The sequence below is a fragment of the Podarcis erhardii genome (genome assembly GCF_964252035.2).
Source record: "Podarcis erhardii genome assembly, chromosome: 15".
Taxonomy (NCBI): Eukaryota; Metazoa; Chordata; class Lepidosauria; order Squamata; family Lacertidae; genus Podarcis; species Podarcis erhardii.
Genome location: NC_138505.1, coordinates 28,552,951 through 28,577,584, shown reverse-complemented (window position 1 = coordinate 28,577,584; position 24,634 = coordinate 28,552,951). Strand labels below are relative to the sequence as shown.

Here is a 24,634-nt window from a genome sequence, read left to right as displayed (position 1 = left end):
GTATATTCCACATCCTACAAGTTACAATCATAGCCGGAGAATCTGATTCCCCTGCATCTTTAAAATATCAAGCAGCTAGACCTCACGGTGGAGCAGAGACCATGCTTTAAATGCCTTCACTATCCTTCCTGATCTGGATTCCCTTCTGCTTCCTCTTCTTTGTCCAAAATTCCAAGTACTTTGAATTAACGACTTGTTTTAAAAGCCAGTGCGCTAGGCAGAACAAAGCAATAGTAAATTAGAGCCTCTGTGGTTTATTTAACAAAATGCATATACCAGTTGATTGTAGGAAAACCTCCAAGCAGTTTACAAGAAATGCTAAAACCATCAATAAAACCAGTTAACAACAGTCAAAAACAGATACAGTGGTACCTTGGGTTAAGTACTGTATTTTTCGCTCTATAAGATGCACCAGACCACAAGACGCACCTAGTTTTTGGAGGAGGAAAACAAGAAAACAAGAAAAAAAATATCAGAAGCCAGAATGGCAAGAGGGATCGCTGCACAGTGAAAGTGTTCTAGCTTCTGGGATAGCTGCTCATCCTGCATTCACTCCATAAGACGCACACACATTTCCCCTTACTTTTTAGGAGGGAAAAAGTGAGTCTTATAGAGCAAAAAATACGGTACTTAATTCATTCCGGATGTCCGTTTTTAACCTGAAACTGTTCTTAACCTGAAGCACCACTTTAGCTAATGGGGCCTCCTGCTGCTGCCGGGCCACTGGAGCACGATTTCTGTTCTTATCCTGAAGCAAAGCTCTTAACCTGAAGCACTATTTCTGGGTTAGCGGAGTCTGTAACCTGAAGTGTATGTAACCTGAGGTACCACTGTAATTAAAATTAACAGTAAAAAGAAAAAGATTTAAACACCTCAACATTTACATGTCTGGATAGGTTTCTTCAAGCTTTCAAAATAAGGACAAATGAAGAGCCCTGTTGGCTCTGGCAGATGGCCCATCTAGTCTACCATCTTGTTCATGGGTAGGCAACCTAAGGCCCGGGGGCCGGATGCGCCCCAACCACCTTCTAAATCCAGCCCGCGGATGGTCCGGGAATCAGTGTGTTTTTACATGAATAGAATGTGTCCTTTTATTTAAAATGCATCTCTGGATTATTTGTGGGGCATAGGAATTCGTTCATTCCCTCCCCCTCCAATATAGTTCGGCCTCCAACATGGTCTGAGGGATGGTGGACTGGCCCATGGCTCAAAAAGGTTGCTGACCCCTGATCTTGTTACTGCAGCAGCCAGCCAGATGCCTTTGGGATGCTTGCAGGAATAGCTCTGATGACAGCTGGGCCACCAAGTTGGGGAAGGCTACCATACATTCCCCTACTTTTATGGTGCTGGAGGAGACTCTTGAGAGTCCCATGGACTGCAAGAAGATCAAACCTATCCATTCTGAAGGAAATCAGCCCTGAGTGCTCACCGGAAGGACAGTGCCTGAAACTGAGGCTCCAATACTTTGGCCACCTCATGAGAAGAGAAGACTCCCTGGAAAAGACCCTGATGTTGGGAAAGGATGAGGACACAAGTAGAAGGGGACGACAGAGGACAAGATGGTTGGACAGTGTTCTCGAAGCTACCAGCATGAGTTTGACCAAACTGCGGGAGGCAGTGGAAGACAGGAGTGCCTGGCGTGCTCTGGTCCAGGGGGTCACAAAGAGTCGGACACGACTAAATGACTAAACAACAACAACATCCAACGTACAATGTAAAAAGCAAGATTCCGAGAAATCTCTTGGACTTCCCTCCTCCCCTTTGTGGGCCCTTTTCTTAATCATTTCCTCCTGCATCTTTTATGATAATCCAAATCTTTTACCTCTCCATTGTGTCCAAAATTCACCATTAAACTGCAAGCGTTTTTCCAATCCTACTAACAATTTAAACTGTTTACAATGGTTTTTATGGTAAGTTATAAATTTCCCCCATTCCTTATTAAAATTTTGGTCTTCCTGATTTCTGATTCTTCCGGTCATTTTTTGCCATCTTGGCATAATCCATCAACTTGATCTGCCATTCTTCTCTGGTAGGGACTTTATCTTCTTTCCATCTTTGGGCCAATAACATCTGTGCAGTGGTCACATACATAAATAGTCTTTTCTGCTCCCTTGGGATTTCGGCACACAGAATTCCTAAAAGGAAGGCTTCAATAAGGCATGGCTTATACAAAATGAGAGGGACGCGGGTGGCGCTGTGGGTAAAACCTCAGCACCTAGGACTTGCCGATCATATGGTCGGCGGTTCGAATCCCCACGGCGGGGTGAGCTCCCATCTTTCGGTCCCTGCTCCTGCCCACCTAGCAGTTCGAAAGCACACTTAAGTGCAAGTAGATAAATAGGTACCGCTTTATAGCGGGAAGGTAAACGGCGTTTCTGTGTGCTGCGCTGGTGCTGGCTCACCAGAGCAGCTTCGTCACGCTGGCCACGTGACCCGGAAGTGTCTTCGGACAGCGCTGGCCCCCGGCCTCTTAAGCGAGATGGGCGTACAACCCCAGAGTCGGTCACGACTAGCCCGTACGGGCAGGGGTACCTTTACCTTTTATACAGAATGACTAAAACAGTAGTGCCAATAAAGAAATAAGTAAGTAAGAATATACTATTGAATAGAAGGCAAACACGTGTTTGCTTATCTGCAGTAAGGAGCAAGGGGCACGCTCTGTAGCATAGATGCAAACTGTATACCTGAATGAGCGTCTCCACCCCCATCGTTCTGCCCGGACACTGTGGTCCTGCTCTTTCTGGCGGTTCCCTCACTACGAGGCTACAGGGAACAAGGCCTTCTCGGTGGTGGCGCCCACCCTGTGGAACACCCTCCCATCAGATGTCAAGGAAATTAACAACTACAGTGGTACCTCGGGTTAAGTACTTAATTCGTTCTGCAGGTCCGTTCTTAACCTGAAATTGTTATTAACCCGAAGCACCACTTTGGCTAATGGGGCCTCCGGCTGCTGCCGTGCCGCCGGAGCACAATTTCTGTTCTCATCCTGAAGCAAAGTTCTTAACCTGAGGTAATATTTCTGGGTTAGTGGAGTCTGTAACCTGAAGCGTATGTAACCTGAAGCGTACGTAACCCAAAGTACCCCTGTATCTGATTTTTAGAAGACACCTGAAGGCAGCCTTGTTTAGGGAAGCTTTTACTATATGATGAATTATTGTATTTTAATGTTTTGTTGGAAGCCACCCAGAGTGGCTGGGGAAACCCAGCCAGATGGGTGGGGTATAAATAATAATAATAATAATAATAATAATAATAATAATAATAATAACTATTACTATTACTATTACTATTACTATTACTATTACTATTACTATTACTATTACTATTACTATTACTATTATCATCATCATCATCCTAAGGTCCCCTTGAGACATTCTCCTTATTGTGCAATTATGCTCATGAAGGTACTGGGGCCATTATACATGATGATATGGCTTTCATCATTTGTTAACCAGTGTTTTTTTTTGGGGGGGGGATGGACACACTGTTTTGTGTCTAGTGCATGCATGTCTTGTAACATCCTGCTGAAATCCTGTAACTTTTTATACCCCCTTTTTTTTTTGCCTCGTCCCCCCCCCCCCCCCAGCAAGAGTGCTCTTCTAGACAGTAATGACACAGCAACATTGGGGGAGCATTGTAGAACGAAGAATAAAGCAAAAATGATCACTGAGTTGGTCATGCACTGGCATCAATGAGATATAGCAGAATACAACCCCCCCCCCCAAAAAAAACTCACCACTCTGGACTGGTCGCAAGTTTTGCAATCAGTTTGCTTAATGCAACAGAAGGATAGCTAAGACATCCTCTTTTTTTAAAAAAGACACCCAGCAATTTTTTAAAATAAAAAATTCCCTAAGTCCAAACCAGGACTGTGATTAACCAGATCCCAGGAACTTAAATAGGGACTGCTTACCAGAAAGATAAGAAATCAAGATAACAAACTTTATATATAAACGAATGGAAATGGTTTATTTAATATTTACAGATAAATTGCAAGCCGATAAGAACATTGTAACCACCTGCAGTTTTATAAGAGTATATATTTAAAGCAGATAAATAAACAAGCAAATTAAATGGATTTGGATCTGCAGAAGATATTAAAAAATAAATTTACGGAACCGCAGAAAGAGGGGGGGGGGGAGTCAAGTTTTGAAACGTTGGAACGATTGTAAAATTAATGAGATGTATAAACATGAAAAGCATAAATAAAATTGAAAATAAATAGGGACTGCTGTTGGATATAGCAAGCCTTTCTTGTCCTTAAGATCCTTTTGATCACATTGGCATCGCTTCCTGCCCAGCCCTGATGTCAGATATCAGAGCTGGCAAATACATATTCTTTTTCAAGTGGGGGTTAACCCTCCTGTTGCCCCTCATTTTTAGGCTTGCTTCTTGTCAGGAGACAAAGAGTTAAGCGCTCAGCCTTGGTCTCCTTGCGATGAATATTTAACAGCAGCCGGTACAGAAGAGCTGGAGCTGGAGATCCCTTCTTCCCTGGCTTCTCTTGAAGAAGGCTGGTGTAGAAGGAGCTTCCTCCGGTCGGGGGTTTGATGCCCGGGGACTTTCTCCTCAGCAGCAGGAGGAAGAAGAAGAAGAAGGGCGCAGAAGACAGACCTGAGGACACTGCTTGCTGGATCTTTCCCCCTGCCTGGGGTTTCCAGCGCATCTCATCCCTCGGGGAGTCTCCCGACTGCCAGGACCCGTCTGGCTGCAATGAGGATGCTGCGTCTTCCTGGGATAACTTTTCTCACTTTGCCTTTTGTCATTCAAGCGGGCACAGCAGGTGAGCTGGTCATTGAGAGATGATGCTCTTTATCTCTCTTCTGAATGGATGTGGTTAGGGATGGGTGCTTTAGTCAAATTTCAATTTCTCGGTTTGGTCCAGTCTTCCCTTCCGCTCTCCACCTTTTGCCCATCAATTTACATTTTAAAGCAAAACAAAACAAAATTCTCAGTCCCCGTGAGAATTCGTGTTAGTGTCAATATCCTCGTTTTCCTTTGTAACCTTACCTAATACAAACATTTTTTTGGGCAAAGCCGGTTCCTCATACACCATTTTTTTTAAAAAAAAACCAAATATATGCATTTTAAGGCACGTTTTGCTCTAGTGTGTGTGGTTTTTTTTTTTTTTTTTTTTAAAAAATACATGTTACCTGCTGGAGAAGTGCGAATTTTGATGAGTGGCTGTGGTTTGGTTCAAATCGGGTAGTTTGCCTTGAATTGTGAACTGAACTGAATATCCCCCCCCCCAAAAAAAATCACGAGTTGGAGGGACCCTCTCAAAGTGTGGGTGGATTGCTGGTCAATAGTGCAGTTTAGACCAGGGTTCAGCAACCCCTTATCTCCCACCTGGACCCACCTTGCTCTAGACACCTGTTGGTCCTTGGCCAACTCTGTTGAGGCTCCTCAGTGCTTCCTGATGCTGTTGAACCGAGACAGAAAAACCTACCTCAAATTCCAGACTGGGCTGCCATTGTTCTTCCTCGGCTGGGTGTCAATCTTGATTAAGCGCCGTGCTTTGTAATTTGCAGATGGGCTAAAAGAGAGGCAGGACATGGGTGGCGCTGTGGGTTAAACCACAGCGCCTAGGACTTGCCAATCAGAAGGTCAGCGGTTCGAATCCCCGCGTGGGGTGAGCTCCCGTTGCTCGGTTCCTGCTCCTGCCAACCTAGCAGTTCGAAAGCATGTCAAAGTGCAAGTAGATAAATAGGTACTGCTCTGGCGGGAAGGTAAACGGCATTTCCGTGTGTTGCTCTGGTTCGCCAGAAGTGGCTTAGTCATGCTGGCCACATGACCTGGAAGCTGTACGCTGGCTCCCTCGGCCAATAAAGTGAGATGAGCGCCGCAACCCCAGAGTCGGCCACGACTGGACCTAATGGTCAGGGGTCCCTTTACCTTAAAAGAGAGGCATCCTTGTGCCAGAACTTTGAAGTCCTCTCTTCCCTATTTAACAGGAGTCACTGATGGGTTCTGTTGCTGTGTGTGAGAGATGGAGATACTTTTAAATGAATCATTATCGCAGAGGGCTGATTCATGGCAGGTAGCATGCACACCTAAGCCTTGAGAATATTCAGACTGGATCTGTGGCCACATTGTAATGGCCACATGGCCGTCTCTCTTGGCATCTTTCCAGCATGTGCCCATGCTTGTGATCATGCCACCCCCGACCAAACCACTGGCAGGGTGTGCTAATGGAGGTGCTGCAAAAGGCAGGGATGTGTTAGTGCATTTGGGATCGAGGCCCCTGCTGGAGTCGTTGACAGTGTGCACATGTCAATGTAAAATTTGGCCACGCATCTTGACTCCAGTGGATTTGATTCTCAGTGTTATGTACTGAGTTGAATAGGATTCAGAATGCAGCAGTATGATTGGTCCTAGAACAATAGGATTCAGAATGCAGCAGTCTGATTGGTCCTAGAACAATAGGATTCAGAATGCAGCAGTCTGATTGGTCCTAGAACAATAGGATTCAGAATGCAGCAGCCCGATTGGTCCTAGAACAATTGGATTCAGAATGCAGCAGCCTGATTGGTCCACAGGAGCCACCCAATCCAGCTCCAGGTGGAAGTGAATCCGCAACCAGATTGGCCTACAGGTGAATCCCGGAATTAGCCAATCACGTGGGGCCCCTTGTGTAAATAATGTATATAAAGCAGACATTCTGGGGGAACTTCTATCCCTCCTCACCACTATGAGCTGAATAAAGAGCATGAAATCCACTCTCAACTCTGAATATATTTCACTCAGGTTGGGTGTAAATCCAGAGTGATGCAACTGCCCCCACAGGGGAGTCAACCACAAATGCATTTTAAGGGGGCAGTTGGTGAAAGTTGATTTGGAGTCACTCTGATTTGCTGATGGGAGGTGATTTTTCTGAACCAAATTCTCAGCTATGGCGAGGGCACTCCAGGATCACAGTATACAGAAAGCTGGTAATCAAAAACAAAACAAATAGAGAACAGTAATAATAAATGTGTGTTATTCCAACAGAAATGGCAATGGGTGATATTCCACGTTAGTCCTACTCAGAGTAGATCCATGGAAGTTGACGTACATGACTGCTATTATTTATTGCACTTAATAGTCACCTTTTAAAATGACCAGTAAACTTAAAGCCATTTACAATATAATGCAAAAGTTTAAACTAATATAAAACTAAAACAAATAAAAGCTTAAAACATGTATATACATAAAAGGCAGTCTAACACACCCCACTTGCTCATGAGGGCCACAGCATCTAAAACTTAATAATAATAATAATAATAATAATAATAATAATACCCCACCCATCTGGCTGGTTTTCCCTAGCCACCCTGGGCAGCTCCCAACAGAACACTAAAAACAGAATAAAACTTCAAACATTAAAAACTTCCCTAAATAGTGCTGCCTTCAGATGTCTTCTAAAAGTCAGATAGTTCTTTATCTCCTTGACATTGTGATGGGAGGGTGTTCCACTGGGTGGGTGCCACTACCGAAAAGGCCCTCTGCCTGGTTCCCTGTAACCTCACTTCTCGCAGGCCCTCGGAGCTGGACCTCAGTGTCTGGGCTGAACGATGGAGGTGGAGACGCTCCGTCAGGTATACTACCAAGCGAAAGACCAAAAGTCTGGCTGAAAAGAAGCAGGAAGCCATCACTGAAAAAGCCTGTGCTTGTTTTACCACCCTCAAAGGGAGAAGGGCCTCAGAGGCTGAACTTACTAATGTTTACTAATAATCCCAGTGGGAAATTCTACTCTGAGTAGAATTTAGCTGACTACAACCCAATGAAAATGGAAATAAAAAAGTTTGATTTTGGCACACAGACATGCACACGACTGTGCCCTTGCTGACTCCACTCACTAACCATCTGCCCACCCCTCACATTAACCCCCTAGAGTAGTAGCAGACCTTGGGGTCCCAAATTTCAGCGGCACCCTGTTTAGCGCCCCTTCCTTTCATTACATATTATGGTTGTAGTACCCCTAGTGGCACACCCAAGGCTTTGTGCCCAGTGTGATCGAAAGGGTCACGTTCCCCTGAATTTGCCTCTGCCTAGAGTTTCCCCACCCCATGCTAAGCCCGCTTTTCTTGGCCTCTTGAAATTTCCTCCATGAAAATCCAGGATTGTGATGTGGCACTGCCAGTCCTCCAGTGGGAGCTGTGTGATGACGACCTTATCTTTTTATGTATATAGGAAGATACAAGCAAGGATGCAACTAAAAACTACCCATTTTAACTAAAGCATGTGTCTTGCACTAAACAAACTACAGTCGAACCTCTATTTACCATGCCTCTTCTTACGGTTGTTCCAAGTCATGACCGCGGCAAACCTAGAAGTAACCGGTGGGTTTGCCACCGTTCACACATGCGCACAACGGCGCCTCTCCCAGCAACCCGTTTCGACCTCCAGACAGACCTCCGGAATGTATTATGGTCACAAATAGAGGTTCCACTGTATTGATATGTTCTTAAGAACGCAGGAGAACTCCACTGAGCCTTATTTCTTTCTCTTTCCACACATATGCAGCTATATTTTATTCAGAATGGAATCATTGAAATTAATAGGCCTAGGTTTGTCATGGCTATTATTTTCCATGGGTGTACTCTGTGTGGGGCTATCTTTGGATATTACTTGTGGAGTGACACACACACACACACACACACACACACACAAACAAACACACACACACACACACACGGAAGGATTGGACCCTTACTTTCAAGAAGAGATAAACAGTTGGTTAAAAATAAAATATTTCTGGCCCAAGTACTACCCTGAGAGATCATTTCATTTCTAAGTGAGAAATTAAAGTGCACCACCACGAACAACAAACATTAGCTTTCTTTCTGGCATGGTTCCCTCCAGCTGTGGCTCCTAGATCTTCTGGTTGTTAGGCTAGCTGTTTCTAATTTTGACACAGATATAGAAACATATATATATATTAATGGAAGAGCATTCATCTTTGACCCTCCAGATACTTGGAATGAATGTCAATGACCAATACTTACGCGCGTGCGCTCTCTCTCTCTCTCTCTCTCTCTCTCTCTCTCTCTCATTTTGTTGAATCTCACACTTGTAATGAAATATATATGCATACGAAATGATTAAAACACCCCATAGAAATAAGCCTAACGTGTAATGATAACAACTGGAGCAAATACGAATGACACGGGACAAATAATCCCAGAAAATATTGCAGAGGAAATGTGGAATGTCAATACGTACTAAGAGCATTATATTTCTTTTTATCTCTCAATATAATAAAAATGTAAGGATGTCATTGTGCAGCCGCCATTGGAGGCTGTGTCCTCACCAATGCCGGATTTGCATGGAGTCAGGGGAGCAAAAAGGAAGGCAGGTTGTGAAACAGCAGTGGCTGAGAAGGGAGTGACATTAAGAGGGGGAAAGTGGTGATTTAAAACGACGACCCAAATTTGAATAAGGTTGGGGTGGGAGAAACCAAAAGGGAAATGGCAGTTTTAAACAAGGGCAGAGGTTTTTAGTAAAGAACTATGGAATACTTGAAGGCTCTACATCCTTGATCTTTCTCAAGCGAGGCAGCTTAGGAACAGAAGAGGGAGAAGTTGGAGTACACAGTGAAAGGAGGAATACTGAAAGGGGGAAAAGTGCCTGCTAAAAACAGTGGCTGGAGTTTGAGTAAAGTGTGGATGGAGAAACACTGAGAGGAAAATGGTGGTGTTCAACAACAGCCAGGGACTTGACTAAAGCAGGAGTGGAAAAGTACTCAGAGGGGGAAAGTGACAATTTTAAACATTGGCAGAGGTTTGAGCAGGAGGTGACGCTGGAATCGGTGAAGGGGCACTTAAAAACCAGGGGCTGAGTACAGTGTGGTTGGAAACGCTCTTGTTGTGTTAGCTTTCTGGTGTTAGCTTTTGTGTTGCACCCTTTTCTGTTATTTCTCTTTGTTAACCACCACCACCACCACAACAATATATTTATACCCCGCCCATCTGGCCAGGCCTCCACAGCCACTCTGGGTGGCTTCCAACAGGATATTAAAAACACAACAAAACATCGAACATTAAAAACTTCCCTAAACAGGGCTGCCTTCAGATGCCTTCTAAAAGTCAGATCGTTGTTTATTTCCTTGACATCTGATGGGAGGGCACCACTACCGAGAAGGCTCTCTGCCTGGTTCCCCGTAACCTCACTTCTTGCAAGGAGGGATCTGCCAGAAGGCCCTCAGAGCTGGACCTCAGTGTCCGGGCTGAATGATGGGGGTGGAGATGCTCCTTCAGGTATACTGGGCTGAGGATGTTTAGGGCTTGAAAGGTCAGCACCAACACTTTGAATTGTGCTCAGAAACACACTGGGAGCCAATGTAGTTCTTTCAGGACTGGTGTTATATGGTCTTGGCAGCCACTCTCAGTCACCAGTCTAGCTGCAGCATTCTGGATTAGTTGTGGTTTCCAGGTCACCTTCAAAGATAGCCTCATGTAGAGCACATTGCAGTAGTCCAAGTGGGAGATAACTAGAGCATGCACCACTCTGGGGAGACAGTCCGCGGGCAGGTGGGGTCTCAGCCTGCGTACCAGATGGAGCTGGTAGACAGTTGCCCCGGACACAGAATTGACCTGCGCCTCCATGGACAGCTGTGAGTCCAAAATGACTCCCAGGCTGCGCACCTGGTCCTTCAGGGGCATAGTTACACCATTCAGGACCAGGGAATCCTCCACACCCACCCGTCCCCTGTCCCCCCAAAACAGTACTTCTGTCTTGTCAGGATTCAGTCTGTTAACTGCCATCCATCCTCCAACTGTCTTCAGACAACTCACACAGCTAGTTTGTTAAAGCTAGTTAGGTTTTTTAAAAAACAACTCAGCAGTGCCCAATCCCCCAACGCCCCCCAGTGACCCCAATGACCTCTCACCCCCTTTGTCCTTCACTTTCCCTTCCTGTGAATCCATTGGCTATTATCTCTGAGCGCCTGAGCTCCCTGGTGTCACTGGGGAGTGGATGGATGGATGAATGAATGAAATGAGCGTGCAGTATTTTCTCTGCAGTGCCATTCAATTTGTAGCTCAGCAGGGATGGCGTTGCTTCCTACCGTCAAACACATTTGTTCTCTGCCAAGCAGGATATGAGTGTTGGTTTTTTTTTACTTAGAGCCTATTACTTTAAAAAGGAGAAGAAGAAGAAGAAGAAAAAGAAGGAAAACTACCAACAACCTAAGTCAACAGGTTTGGAGCTGATTCAATGTAATCTCATTGGAACTGGTGGGTATTTGCTAGGAAGGGTTTGGGTGCTCAAAAAATAAAAAAATATTAAAAATATTAGCATGGAAAAGATTCATTGCTGCAAGTGGCAACTGAGATGATTTAGCTTTGAAATTTGGGGATGAAATCAAGGGTGCCTGGTAGGTTATATGTTATAGGTAGACTAAATGCAATGCTGAACCATAGCTGTCAAGTGTTCCTTATTTGAAGGGACAGTCCCTTATTCCAGTGCCGTGTCCCGCTGCTGTCCCTTATTGATGGATGTCCCTTAAATGTCCCTCAAATGATGTCCCTTAATTTTCAAAGGAAGCAGCTCCTCTCCCTCTCTCCCTGCCAGCCAGGGAGGAGGGAGGCTCCAACTGTGTTGCTTGGCTGTGTTGCTCACCCAATAAGAAGTCTAAGAATGACTGGGGGGGGGTGGAGCTTGCATGCCTTGTGTGTGGCTAGTTAATGCAAGCTGAGGGGTTTTTTGAATGCTGGACGCCATTTTGTTGCACGTGCTGCTGCAAACTTTGCAGTGCAAAGCCAGGCCGGGGAGCCATCTTAAGTTGGGGCTGCATAGGCCTTGTGGTGCATGTGATTCAGATTCTATTTAGTTGAACCTCTGGTTACAAAGTTGGTTGGACAATGTTCTCGAAGCTACCAGCATGAGTTTGACCAGACTGCAGGAGGACAGGAAGACTGTAGTGCCTGGAACAGGTGAGGCTGCAGGTCCCTTATTTGGGCTGCTGGTCCCTTATTTTCAAGGCTGCTGGTCCCTTATTTTCAAATCTGTAAGTTGACAGCTATGTGCTGAGCACTAACCTGGATCTTTTTCAGGATCTTTTGATAAAGGGTGATATATAAATCAAATTAACAACAACAGCAATAGTAATGTGCTATTTTTCTAGAAAAAGAGGCACTGGAACTCACCATGAACTTCTTCCTTGTTTCCTTAGAATGGGAATGGTGTCCACCTTAGAGGTGCTGGAGCTGAGCTCTGGTGTGCTTTGGTTGAAAAAAGTAATAATAATAATAATAATAATAATAATAATAATAATAAGCAGCTGCTCTATCATTGAGCTACAGTTCATCCCCTGAATACAGGAATCTGTCTGCTGGCAAGTCCAACCATTGATCCATCTAGCTCAGCATCCAACAGCACTGGTGTTTACGATGCATCACTCAAATCTCAACCATGGAATAATAATAATAATAATAATAAAATTTTATTTATATCCTGCCCTCCCCAGCTGAAGCTGGGCTCAGAGCGGCTAACAACAGTAAAATAATACAACATTCTAAAATCATTTCATTATAAAATCAGTTCAAATCAGATTAATGGCAACCATTGGGCTAGAGTTCGGTGAGGATTGCCAAAGGAGGGGGTCAGGTTGTGCCTTGGCCAAAGGCCTGGTGGGACAGCTCTGTCTTGCAGGCCCTGCAGAAAGATGTCAGGCCCCGCAGGGCCCTAGTCTCTTGTGACAGAGCGTTCCACCAGATTGAAGTCACAGCTGAAAAAGCCCTGGCTCTGGTTGAGGCCAGCCTAACCTCTCTGTGGCCCAGGACCTCCAAGATGTTTTTGTTTGAAGACCATAAGGTCCTCCGTGGGACATACCAGGAGAGGCGGTCCTGTAGGTACGAGGGTCCACATGGAGTTTCCTTTCTGGATATGTAGCTTCTGTGGCCTGTCTGGACTGATAGGGTGGCAGGCAGGGAAGAAACCAGCAGGGGACACCAAAACCCCCAAACCAACTGACAGGCAGAGCCAATGATGCAGCTAATTCTCTCTCCCTCCACCTCACTGCTGAGTCAATACTGAAAGGAGGAAGAAGAAGCTGGGAGCCTGGGCCATGCCCTGGGCTGGTTGTCAGTAAGAAGGCAGACCAGTGGAGCCTAACTAAGGGCAGACTAAGCTTGGTGGACCATTTCACCAGCCGTCACTTTTAAACAGAAGGAAAGGCTTGCTGTCAATGACAGGACAGCTGATATTTGTTGACTTTCTCCTTCTGAAGGGCAGTGGAGTTTGATGCCATGACCACTAGATGGTGCTCTTTGCTCCTCCTCATCTTTGATTTCAACTCCACTCCCTGGCTCTTACTTACAGTCTCAGCCATGGATAGCCCTTTCCTCCATGAATTTGTCCAATCTTCTTTTAAAGCCAATCAATCCCTCTTCCCAGAGAATTCTGGAAACTATAGTTTTCTGAGATAAGTAGGGAGCTCTAACAACTCTCAGCACTCTTAACAAACTACAGCTCCCAGAATTATTTGGGGAAAGCCATAACTGTTTGAAGGGACACGGGTGGCGCTGTGGGTTAAACCATAGAGCCTAGGACTTGCCGATCAGAAGGTTGGCAGTTCGAATCCCTGCGATGGGGTGAACTCCCGTTGCTCGGTCCCTGCTCCTGCCAACCTAGCCGTTCGAAAGCACGTCAAAGTACAAGTAGATAAATAGGTATCACTCAGGCGGGAAGGGAAATTGCATTTCCGTGCACTGCTCTGGTTCACCAGAAGCAGCTTAGTCATGCTGGCCACATGACCTGTATGTCGGCTCCTTTGGCCAATAAAGCGAGATGAGCGCCGCAACCCCAGAGTTGGCCACGACTGGACCTAATGGTCAGGGGTCCCTTTACCTTTATCTTTGTAACTGTTTGAAGTGGTAGGATGCTGCATTTAAGGTGTAGAGCCAGTGGGGTCTCAGACTGCATCTGATACTCTTCAATATTCTGTGCGAAGTGGAGATGATAGCACTGCTAGAGTTGTGGAGCATCTTCAGTTTTGGGGTCCTCGTCAAATGTTCCATCTTCTGGAACTGGCCTTCCCAGCTGCTATCACTTGGCCAGTCAAAGGGAAACGCTCTACAGACAAGTCACTATGAGAGACAGACATGTGGGAATGTAGATTCTAGGAGCGGATATATTGATTTAATAGTATCCTTCCTAAATCACGCTTGTGAGTCAGCAGCAGAGTGACATTCTCCAATATATAGCAGGAAGCTAGTTGCTAGATTCATTGAATCTCTTTACATAAGCAATCCAATCTGACTTTGTTCAAATTGGGTTTTGTTCCTGGTAAATCCCCTTTTAATCTCTCCTAAAAAGAATAAAGCTTCTTTTAAAAGTAACAATAAGTTTACTCACATTCAGTTCATGGTTGGATCCCTGAAGGCAGGCTTTAGCTTAGAGTTACAGAAGAGGGTTTAAGTTTATCCCATATGGGAATGAGCCCATGTCCTGCAGGCTGAGAACCAGCAGACAGCAAAATACATCAGTTTCAGGAGAGCATGGCATCAAGAAGAAGAAGAAGAAGAAGAAGAGGAAGAGGAAGAGGAAGAGGAAGAGGAAGAGGAAGAGGAAGAGGAAGAGGAAGAGGAAGAGGAAGAGGAAGAGGAAGAGGAAGAGGAAGATGGCTGCGTGACCAGCCCCTTTTATGGGGTCTTCCAGGGTCATGCCCACCTACTTGGTCACGTGCAGGGGGAGGAACTCCAGACCAGGTGTGACAGGAAGTCCTCCTACTTGGAGTAATACCCCCCTGTGTGTCCACTCTGGGCAAACAGGAAGTGTTGTACTTGTTAATAATAATAATAATAATAATAATAATAATAATAATAATAATAATAATAATTTATTTGTACCCCGCCCATCTGGCTGGGTTTCCCCAGCCACTCTGGGCGGCTTCCACAGAGACAAAAAATACACTATAATGTCACACATTAAAAACTTCCCTGAACTTGCCTTAAGATGTCTTCTGAATGTCAGGTAGTTGTTTATTGCTTTGACATCTGATGGGAGGGCGTTCCACAGGGCGGGTGCCACTACCGAGAAGGCCCTCTGCCTGGTTCCCTGTAGCTTTGCTTCTCGCAATGAGGGAACTGCCAGAAGGCCCTTGGCACTGGACCTTAGTGTCCGGGCAGAATGATAGGGGTGGAGATGCTCCACTTGACTGCTTATGGTACATCCCACAAGACAGACAGACAGAAAGAAAGAGAGACAGACAGACAGACTTTAGCACTTATGGAAGATCAGGCTCTGTTCTGTCCCCCACGGTCAGAGGCAATATGCTTCAGAATTCCAAGTCCTGGGAATCACAAGTGGGGACAGTCGCTGCTGCACTCGGGTGACGCTGCCACCCCAGCCTGAGACCAGGTGCTTCAATTTTCCAGTGCCAAACTGAGTTTAACAGACTTTGAAAACCTGCTTTCCTTCTGGAGAAAATAATAATAATTCTGGATCTGCAAGATAAATCTCACTTAAAACAAAAAGTTGGAAAGTTGGAATGAGAAGGATTTGCTTGAGGATTCTCCTCAACATCTCTACCTGCCTGCGCCTTTGCTGTGGTTCAGACACAGCTGGCGCCAACCAATAAGCAAATCAAAGGCTCCTCTGGTTTTTCTCCAGCTGGGAAAGGATGGAGCAGAATGACTGATATCTAATCAGTGCACAATGAGGAGGCCACAGGGTAGAACTCGCCCTGTTCTTGCTGCACAAAACAAACTTCCTCATTACTTCCATCGGTCGCAGCCTGAGAAGGCAGAGTTGGCAGCGTTTGGGTGGGTGTGCAAGAGTCTTATGCTACCTGTGCTCATTTCTCTGGGTTCACTGCCTCTTGGATGACCTTCCAAGCATGGTGGAAACCAGCCTGCCGAACAGAGCTGAGTCCAAATTTGACACTTGCTTTTCCTGGTTGCTTCTATGGAGAAAGGAGGTAGGGAGGAACCTAGGAAATTACGTTAAACTGAGTTAGACCTAGCTAGCTCCATACTGCCTGCACTGACTGAAAGCAGCTCTTCAAGATTCCATGCAGGGGTCCTTCCCAAGTAGGGAAACCTACTTGGAGGTGGAACCTGAGACCTTCTGATGTTCTGCTGCTGAGCTCTGGCCCTTCCCCTGCGAAGAAGCAGCCATACTGAGTCAGGACCTCGGACCTCCAGGAGGCAGTGAGGGCCTCCAACTTTGATGATGATGATGACCATCATCATCATCATCACCACCATCATTTATTATCTATACCCCACCCATCTGGCTGGGTTTCCCCAGCCACTCTGGGCAGCTCCCAACAGAATGTTAAAAACACAACAAAATATCAAACATTAAAAACTTCCCTAAACAGGGTTGCCTTCAGATGTCTTCTAAAAGTCAGATACAGTGGTGCCTCACAAGACGAAATTAATTCGTTCCGCGAGTTTTTTCGTCTAGCGAATTTTTCGTCTTGCGAAGCACGAAATCCCATAGGAATGCATTGAAAATCAATTAATGCGTTCCTATGGTCAAATAAATTCCATTAAAAAAAAAAAAAACAAACCACACAAGCTCCCAGATTCTTGCAAACCCCTCCCAAACTGTTCCCCCAGCCACCCACCACACAGAAATTCAAACCCAGATTTTTTTTTTTAAAAAAACAGCAGACTGGCCCAATGGTCACAGAAAATCATAAAAATTCAAAAAAACAACAACAAAAAACCCACACAAGCTCCCAGATTCTTGCAACCCCCCCAACACCAAGTCCTTGAATTCCAAACACCCCAACCCCAAATCCAAAAACCACAAAAAAAGTTTTAAAAGTTTAACTTACCAAATGGATACAAAAGAAGTTTTGGAAAAGCTTCAAAAATCACCGAAGTCCTCAAAAACCTGAAAAAAGGCTACCAAACCGCGCGCTATGAGTTGCTCCTCGAAGTCAAGTCGCAACTGCACCTCTTCAAGCAATGCACCCTGAGTATTAACGGTTTTAAGGAAAAGGAAACAAACTTGCAAGACGTTTTCGTCTTGCGAAGCAAGCCCATAGGGAAATTCGTCTTGCGAAGCACCTCAAAAAATGGAAAACTCTTTCGTCTAGTGAGTTTTTCATCTTGCAAGGCATTCATCTTGCAGGGCACCACTGTAGTTGTTTATTTCTTTGACATCTGGTGGGAGGGCGTTCCACAGGGCAGGTGCCACCACTGAGAAGGCCCTCTGCCTGGTTCCCTGTAGCTTCACTTCTCACATTGAGGGAACAGCCAGAAGGCCCTCAGAGCTGGACCTCAGTATCCGGGCTGAACAATGGGGGTGGAGACGCTCCTTCTGCTATACTGGGCTGAGGCCATTTCAGGCCTTAAAGGTCAGCACCAACACTTTGAATTGTGCTCGGAAATGTACTGGGAGCCAATGTAGTTCATTCAGGACTGGTGTTATCTGGTCTCGGCGGGCACTTTAAAAGATAATTGAACAAACTCATGGAGGAGAAAGCTAGTGATGACTACGAGTCCTGATGGCTCTGTGCTGCCTCCATAGTTGGAAGCAGCTACATTCTGGGTACTAGTTGCTGGAAGCCATACAAGGGGAAAGATGATGCTGTACTTCAGTCCTGCTTGCGGGTCACCTGCAGGAATTTGGTTGACCACTGGGAGAACAGGATGTTGGACCAACAGGGCTGTAGGTTTGATCTAGCTGGTTCTTCTTATGTTCCAAGGAGGAGGGAGCTAGGAGGCAATGTCACCCCCTGGACAGGTTTCAGGAAGGAAGGTGGCTGGAATTGGCTGAGGGCCGCTGATGTTGCTGGAGGAACTGCCCCATATGCAGGCCTTAACTCAGGCATAGGCAAACTCGGCCCTCCAGATGTTTTGGGACTACAACTCCCATCATCCCTAGCTAACAGGACCAGTGGTTAGGGATGATGGTAGTTGTAGTCCCAAAACATCTGGAGGGCCGTGCTTGCCTATGCCTGCCTTAACTGCACAACTGCTAGAAAGGGCCCAGATCCTGAGCTGAACTCTTTCTTGCCTTTGGGGAAAAGAGAGAGAGAGAGAGAGAGAGAGAGGGTAATGGCTGTCAGTTTGCATTTCTTAGCGCATAAAGTATTGATCTGATGTGTAGAGATCTTTCCTATTCTAATTAATTCATGAGGGTTCTGGAAGCTTTTCTGTGTGAAAGAAGCAGAAGGTTCATGATGTTTGGGTTATTCCTTCAGAGAAGCTGAATAGAGCTGGCTTAAACTGGGTCTGTTATCTCTTTCTGTCAAGGTCACGCTGACTATAAAAGTAAGGCCAGAAGGAGAGCCTGGGTTTCACTCTTTTCTGTCTCTTTTTTTCCTTCTGGTGTGGTGTTTTGTACATAGTATGCTTAGTGTTAAGGTTTAGACTTATTGTAAGTTTAAGTTAAGTCTGCTGCAACTGGATTTCTTACGGACAGTGCCGATCCCGAATGTATTGGATTTGTGACCATTATGCTCATTTGCCTTCAGTAGCAGTAAAGCTCTGCTGAAATACAATGGCCTCTGGTCTACTTTGGGGGAATCCTGCAACATGTTTATGTTTTTACTCTGCTAACTATACATTGGAATCTGCTCTGGATCAATATTGATTAGAATTTCAATGACAGTGGTTGGGGAAGCAATTTGGTTTGGTGTGAATCTTAATGCAACCCTACTGTTATGTACTGAAGTTCTCACCCTGGGCCAGCAGGGGGATACTGTAGATAGTTATGCAAATAAGGGATCGAAAGTGACATTCAGTGATTGGATAGTTTTAGAAAGTTGTTACAGTTGCGTTGTACTGGAGCTCTATATAAGCAGGCTGACTGAACCCTTCAGTTCAGTTCTCTTCTGGCCTGTGAATAAACAAGAGCTGTTTGAAGAATCGCTGTGTCGTCTGATATGTTCACCCACAACCTAACACCTACCAAATTCACACTTTTGAAAATGACACACCAACTGAAGTACAGCCCCCTTTTCTCCGAACTCCGTACTTCTACAGATGTTGTGATGCAGTTCTCCAATCCAATTCTGGGTACAAAATTACTTACATTAGGAAAAATGTGCCTAAAGAGGGCATAGCTTTGTGAAAGCAACATATAAAAAATGCATTACACCGGGGGAGTATTGATCGCACAAATGTGTTTGTAAAGAGCAATTTGCACCGAAATGCTGACAAAAGATTTCTAACCTAATATTTATTGGTTTTTCACAGATGCATGAAAAGATAAAACTAGATAAACTAAACATGGGCATAAAAAAATAACATAAACATTTCCCCATCTCACAACCAACTTTACAATATTCATTCCTCTATTTAGTTTTGCTACGGGATTCTAATGATGCTATTCCCTCAGGGTTGTATGGGAACATCTATTCCTGACTAGATCATCTTCTCCAACTAAATTATCAACAGGTTTACATGTGGCGACCACCAGCTTTATAGTAATACGGCTGATAACGTATTTTGCAAACCCTTTTCGTTTGTACATAAAACAAATGAATTTTCATGACTTTTAAAAAAAAAGCTCAGCTGGTTAGAGCATGGTGCGGGTTCAATTCCTGTATGGGCCAGCTGCATATTCCTGCAATTCAGGGGGTTGGACCAGGTGATCTTTGGGTCTCTTTCAACTCTACAGTTTTGCGTGGCGAGTTCCCGCCTCCCCCCATGGAAATAAAGACACATGACACAGATATTTAAGGTTAATGGGCTAAATGTGGCCACAACTTTATTGTTTACAGGTGATGAGCGGTATTGGCTTAGGCATTGGTCCTAACCGACTGTCCGGCTTCAGCCTGTTCACTTGAAGTCTGGGAAGGGTTAACCACCAGTAGGGGGAGTCCTGCTGATGCACATCAACTAGGAATTCCCCTGGGGTCACTGCTCGGGGGCGTGGCTTAGGCCCTCACCTCCATAGGCTTCGGACAGGGCCACGCCCCCCGGAATCCTTTAACGGACTACCCTTCCAAATGCGGGGCAGGTGATGGCGCTTCCTCCCCTCTTCCATCTACAAAACAATACCAATACCAATGCCTAACCGCCAATACCAAGGAAGTTATGACGATTTGCTATGAGGTAGGCGAAAACCAAGTGGCTGCTGCCAATTTGCCAAGTGGAAAAATTCCTACCAGGCCCCTCAACGGCGACCAACCAAGGTCCATAGCAAGGTCAAGGACGAAAACCTTAAAGGGCTGGAGGAAGCAAAAGAGGGAGATCCCCGGCTGGCCAGGGGATGACGCGATCTGGGATTCCCTCAATCGTGCGGAGGCTAGGAGCCAGCCCCTGCGCACATGGTGGGAGGGTGAAGCCCGCAACACCACCTCCTTTCTACGTTGGAAATGGCTCTATGGTGCCAAAGGTGCTTTTGGAAGAAACTGATTTTCTGGATCCATTTCAGTCGGGGTTTAGGCCTGGTTTTGACACAGAAACTGCTCTGGTCGCCCTGTACGATGACCTCTGTGGAGAGAGAGACAAGAGAAACATGTCCCTGTAAATTGTTCTCGGCCTCTCAGCGGCTTTCGATACCATCGACCATGGTATCCTTCTGGAGAGACTCTCCAAACTAGGAGCGGGTGTCAATTTGCAGTGGTTCCAGTCCTACTTGGATGGTTGTTTCCAGAGGGTGTTGCTTGGGGGATGCTTTTCAGCCCCATGGAACCTTCAATGTGGGGTTCCACAGGGCTCAATCCTATCCCCCACGTTGTTTAACATCTACATGAAACCACTGGGTGGGGTGATCCGGAGGTTTGGAGTACGTTGTCCGCAGTATGCTGATGACACTCAGCTCTATTTCTCCTTTACATCTGCAGGTGAGGCAGTGGAAGTGCTGGACCAGTGTCTTGCCTCTGTAACGGACTGGATGAGAGCCAACAGACTGAAGCTCAATCCAGATAAGACTGAGACGCTATTAGTGGGTGGTTCCTTGGAAGGGAGGGATGGGAAATTGTCCACTCTTGATGGGGTTACACATCCTCTGAAGGAGCAGGTTCATAGCTTGGGGGTTGTTGTTGTTTAGTCATTTAGTCGTGTCCGACTCTTCGTGACCCCATGGACCAGAGCACGCCAGGCACTCCTGTCTTCCACTGCCTCCCGCAGTCTGGTCAAACTCATGCTGGTAGCTTCGAGAACACTATCCAACCATCTCGTCCTCTGTCGTCCCCTTCTCCTTGTGCCCTCCATCTTTCCCAACATCAGGGTCTTTTCCAGGGAGTCTTCTCTTCTCATGAGGTGGCCAATGTATTGGAGCCTCAGCTTCAGGATCTGTCCTTCCAGGGAGCACTCAGGGCTGATTTCCTTCAGAATGGACAGGTTTGATCTTCTTGCAGTCCATGGGACTCTCAGGAGTCTCCTCCAGCACCATAATTCAAATGCATCAATTCTGTGGAATGCTCTCCCCAGGGAAGTTTGCCTGGTGCCTTCATTATACATCTTTAGGCGCTAGGCAAAGGTCTCTTTAACCAGGCCTTTGGTTGATCTGATTTACATCCTATGCCCTTTTAAAATGTGGGTTTGTTTGTGGTGAGTGGGGCTATTGGGTTGTTTGGTTTTTTATTGTGTATTTTGTGGTTTTATATCTTGATTTTATTCTGTGAACCGTCCTGAGTCCCATGGGTACAGGGCGGTATATAAATTCAATAAATAAATAAAAGGTGGAATATTGGCCTGGAAAAATGAGGGACGCCTTAGAGAGGCGTAGAAGGGAAGGGAAGAATAGTGAAAGTTTTGTAGGAGAAATAAAGAGCACAGCAGGAGCAGGAGCAGCCAGAGTCCCTAAGGTCTCCTGGCTTTGGCTGTGCCTTCCCGCTACTTGAAAAAGAGAGATGTGTGTAATTAAAGAAAATGGGAGCCTCATCTTCTCTCAGTCCCATGGCCGTGTGACTGGAAGTTTGCCGTTAAGTCCTTTCCCCTCCTCCTGTGTTTGCAAGGCATCTCCATGTACTTCAAAGATGGTGTTTGTTTTAAGACGCTCCTCTACTGAAGCATTCAGTAAGGTTTCATTTATTTTATTTATTTAAAGGAAACTGACCGCCCTGTGTGGCGATCACACAGGGTCCCCAGATGTTTCACCGTCTATTGATCCCTGTGCCACCACTTTATTTCTCGCTGCCACCACCCAGGCCCTACCTCGGACAATACTGAGTCCAGTCAGGGTTAAATTGGAACGTAAACTTCTGTTTATTTATTGCAGTTTAACAAGCGTGTGGTTTCATAAAAGGTATTGGTCAATTACAATCATGGGGTGCCTATCCAGACCTATAACTTCCGCTACCTGCTCTCACTTACTAAACCACCTCTCAGATTTTACTTGTCTTCCTAGCCCCTAACTGTTCCTGACTCAGCTTATTTCGCTACACTAACTCAACCTACCCACAGACTCTATCCCAATTCGCTCCCACTCCAACCAACCACCCAACTCCCAACAAACTCCTCCCTTCGCTCCTCCCAAAGCTGGTTTTATAGTCCCTCTGACTCCACCCCCTGGGTTCTGATTGGGTAACCTGTTTAACTATTTCACCTCCAGCACTCTCATATGTTAATGTCACACCCTGTTATGAGAAAAAACTGCTCCTTTTCCCTTATGGGGTATCCAAGAGCCCGTAAAGAGTCCTTAAGTGTGTTCTCTATCGGTAGGAGAAAATAACAGAGGCCAACCAGAGCATATTGAGAAGCAAAGCGGTTAGTAAGCCTGATCTTTATTAAACTGTTGCAACAGGGTCCTCACTCAACCTACGCAGGGAGGGAAGAGGAACCCAGAACAATGGTGTGCAATCCCACCCTGTAGCTCAAGACCACCCCCCGAAACATCATACATACATCACAGAAGGGGGTGGTCTACAGCAGAAATACATCACAGGAGGTGAAGCAGTAGAAATCCTGTTTGCCAGGCTACCTGAGAATGGTCACTGACTGCATTACCTGGGCAGCCTGGCCATTTTTTGGTGATAGTTGGGACGTGGGTGGCACTGTGGGTTAAACCACAGAGCCTAGGACTTGCCGATCAGAAGATCGGCGGTTCAAATCTCCACAACAGGGTGAGCTCCCGTTGCTCGGTCCCTGCTCCTGCCAACCCAGCAGTTCGAAAGCACGTCAAAGTGCAAGTAGATAAACAGCGGGAAGGTAAACGGCGTTTCCGTGCGCTGCTCTGGTTCGTCAGAAGCAGCTTAGTCATGCTGGCCACATGACTCAGAAGCTGTACGCTGCTCCCTCGGCCAATAAAGCGAGATGAGCTCTGCAACCCCAGACTCGGCCACGACTGGACCTAATGGTCAGGGGTCCCTTTACCTTTATCTATGCATCAGGTGTCCTGATTCACATCACACAGAATTCACGCCTGCAATGGGGGTCACCAACGTGCATGGCTTTTAAAGTGAAGATTAGGCACATTTGTGGAGGATAAGGCTTGGGACAGAGGCAAGCAAACACAAGAGAGTTTTCTTTGCATTATTCTACACATTTTAAATAATTCCCCGCTGAAACATAAAACCACTGTATTTCTTCTGGGTCTGGAGCTATAAAATGTTAAGTGCTTTTCTGGAAGAAATAATAAGGCCAGATCTCATGAGTCTTGACAGGGACCCATATTGTGGAAATATTTAAAGAGTAGCTGGAAGGGTAACTCTAGCGGAATTTCATTTTGATGGAATCTGACGTAAACACCCGGCAAAGGGCACCCGGTTAAGAGGAGATGTAAAGAAAAGAAGGGGGAGAAACACACACACACACACAACTGTATGCAACCAGTTTGCAAAGGGGACGCTAGGAAAACAAACGCAGGCAGGTTCCAGGGATAATTAGAAGAGAAAAGCAAATATTGAATGCCGAACAAGAGATTCTCTTGGCTAAATAAAATACAGGCTCTTCAGATCTATTATTAATAGACAGAAGATGAAAGCAAAAATAAATAAATAAATAAATCAACCCAGATAAAAAATAATAATCCAGGAGGAGTCTGAATGTTTGAATTTAAGGAGTGGGCAGATTTGTCGCTCCCTTTGAAGAGTCCGAAAGAAGGCATTAAAAGGGCCTTTAAGAAAGGGAATGAGTTTGGTTTTAATGGGACAGGTGGCTGTTAATGGTGGGAGGACTTTTTGTGGTGGCCTGGGGGCCACATATCTGTCCAGGCAACCTTCCAGGGGCCATATGGGGGCTGGCCCAGAGGAAAAAGTTCGCAAAGCAATTAATGTTTCTGTACGCAGTCATTCTCCCTCCTCCATACAGGCAGGCAAGAGGCGTGAGCAGAGTTCAAAGGCACATTCTAGCCAGTCGAAAGCATACAATGATGATGTATATCTGAGGAGGAATGTGGCCAAATGGAGAGGCCTCAGGGGCCATATTTGGCTGCTGGGCCCAAGGTTCATCATATAATGGAAGGGGGAGACTAGGACAGTCCGCTTCCTTGCACAACAGCCTTGCAAAGTAGGCCAGTTGCAACCCCTGTGGCTGCCATAAACTCATCGGAGATTATTTGATAGTTTATGAGCAGCGGACAGGGATTGCAATGTCCCATTTTGCCGCTTGAAGTGAAAGCCCCTCTGTCGCTGGCACTGCAACCATGCTACCTGCCTCCACCGGCGTCCCCACTGCGCCACTTCCACCTCCAATTTCCAGTGAGATCTCACTGAGATCTTTCGAGATCTCTCACCCTCCATGAGATCTCACTGCTGCCTGAGATGGCTGCTTCACCCTACATCACGGCTGGGCCAGCCCTG

General features: G+C 45.8%; 1 protein-coding gene across 2 annotated transcripts in view; it reads left to right on the top strand.

Moving 5' to 3' along the window:
* The first annotated feature begins 4,252 nt into the window (after positions 1–4,252).
* The window catches only part of LOC309330893 (carbonic anhydrase 15-like), a 41,946-nt gene continuing 21,564 nt past the window's right edge, over positions 4,253–24,634 (top strand). The window contains exon 1 of one of the 2 annotated variants that reach the window (XM_081842831.1): positions 4,253–4,783. In XM_081842831.1, coding sequence (XP_081698957.1) covers positions 4,714–4,783 — 70 coding nt within the window. In that variant the 5' untranslated portion in view covers positions 4,253–4,713. The remainder of the gene's footprint in view (positions 4,784–24,634) is intronic. The other variant, XM_081842832.1, reaches the window with a different exon arrangement.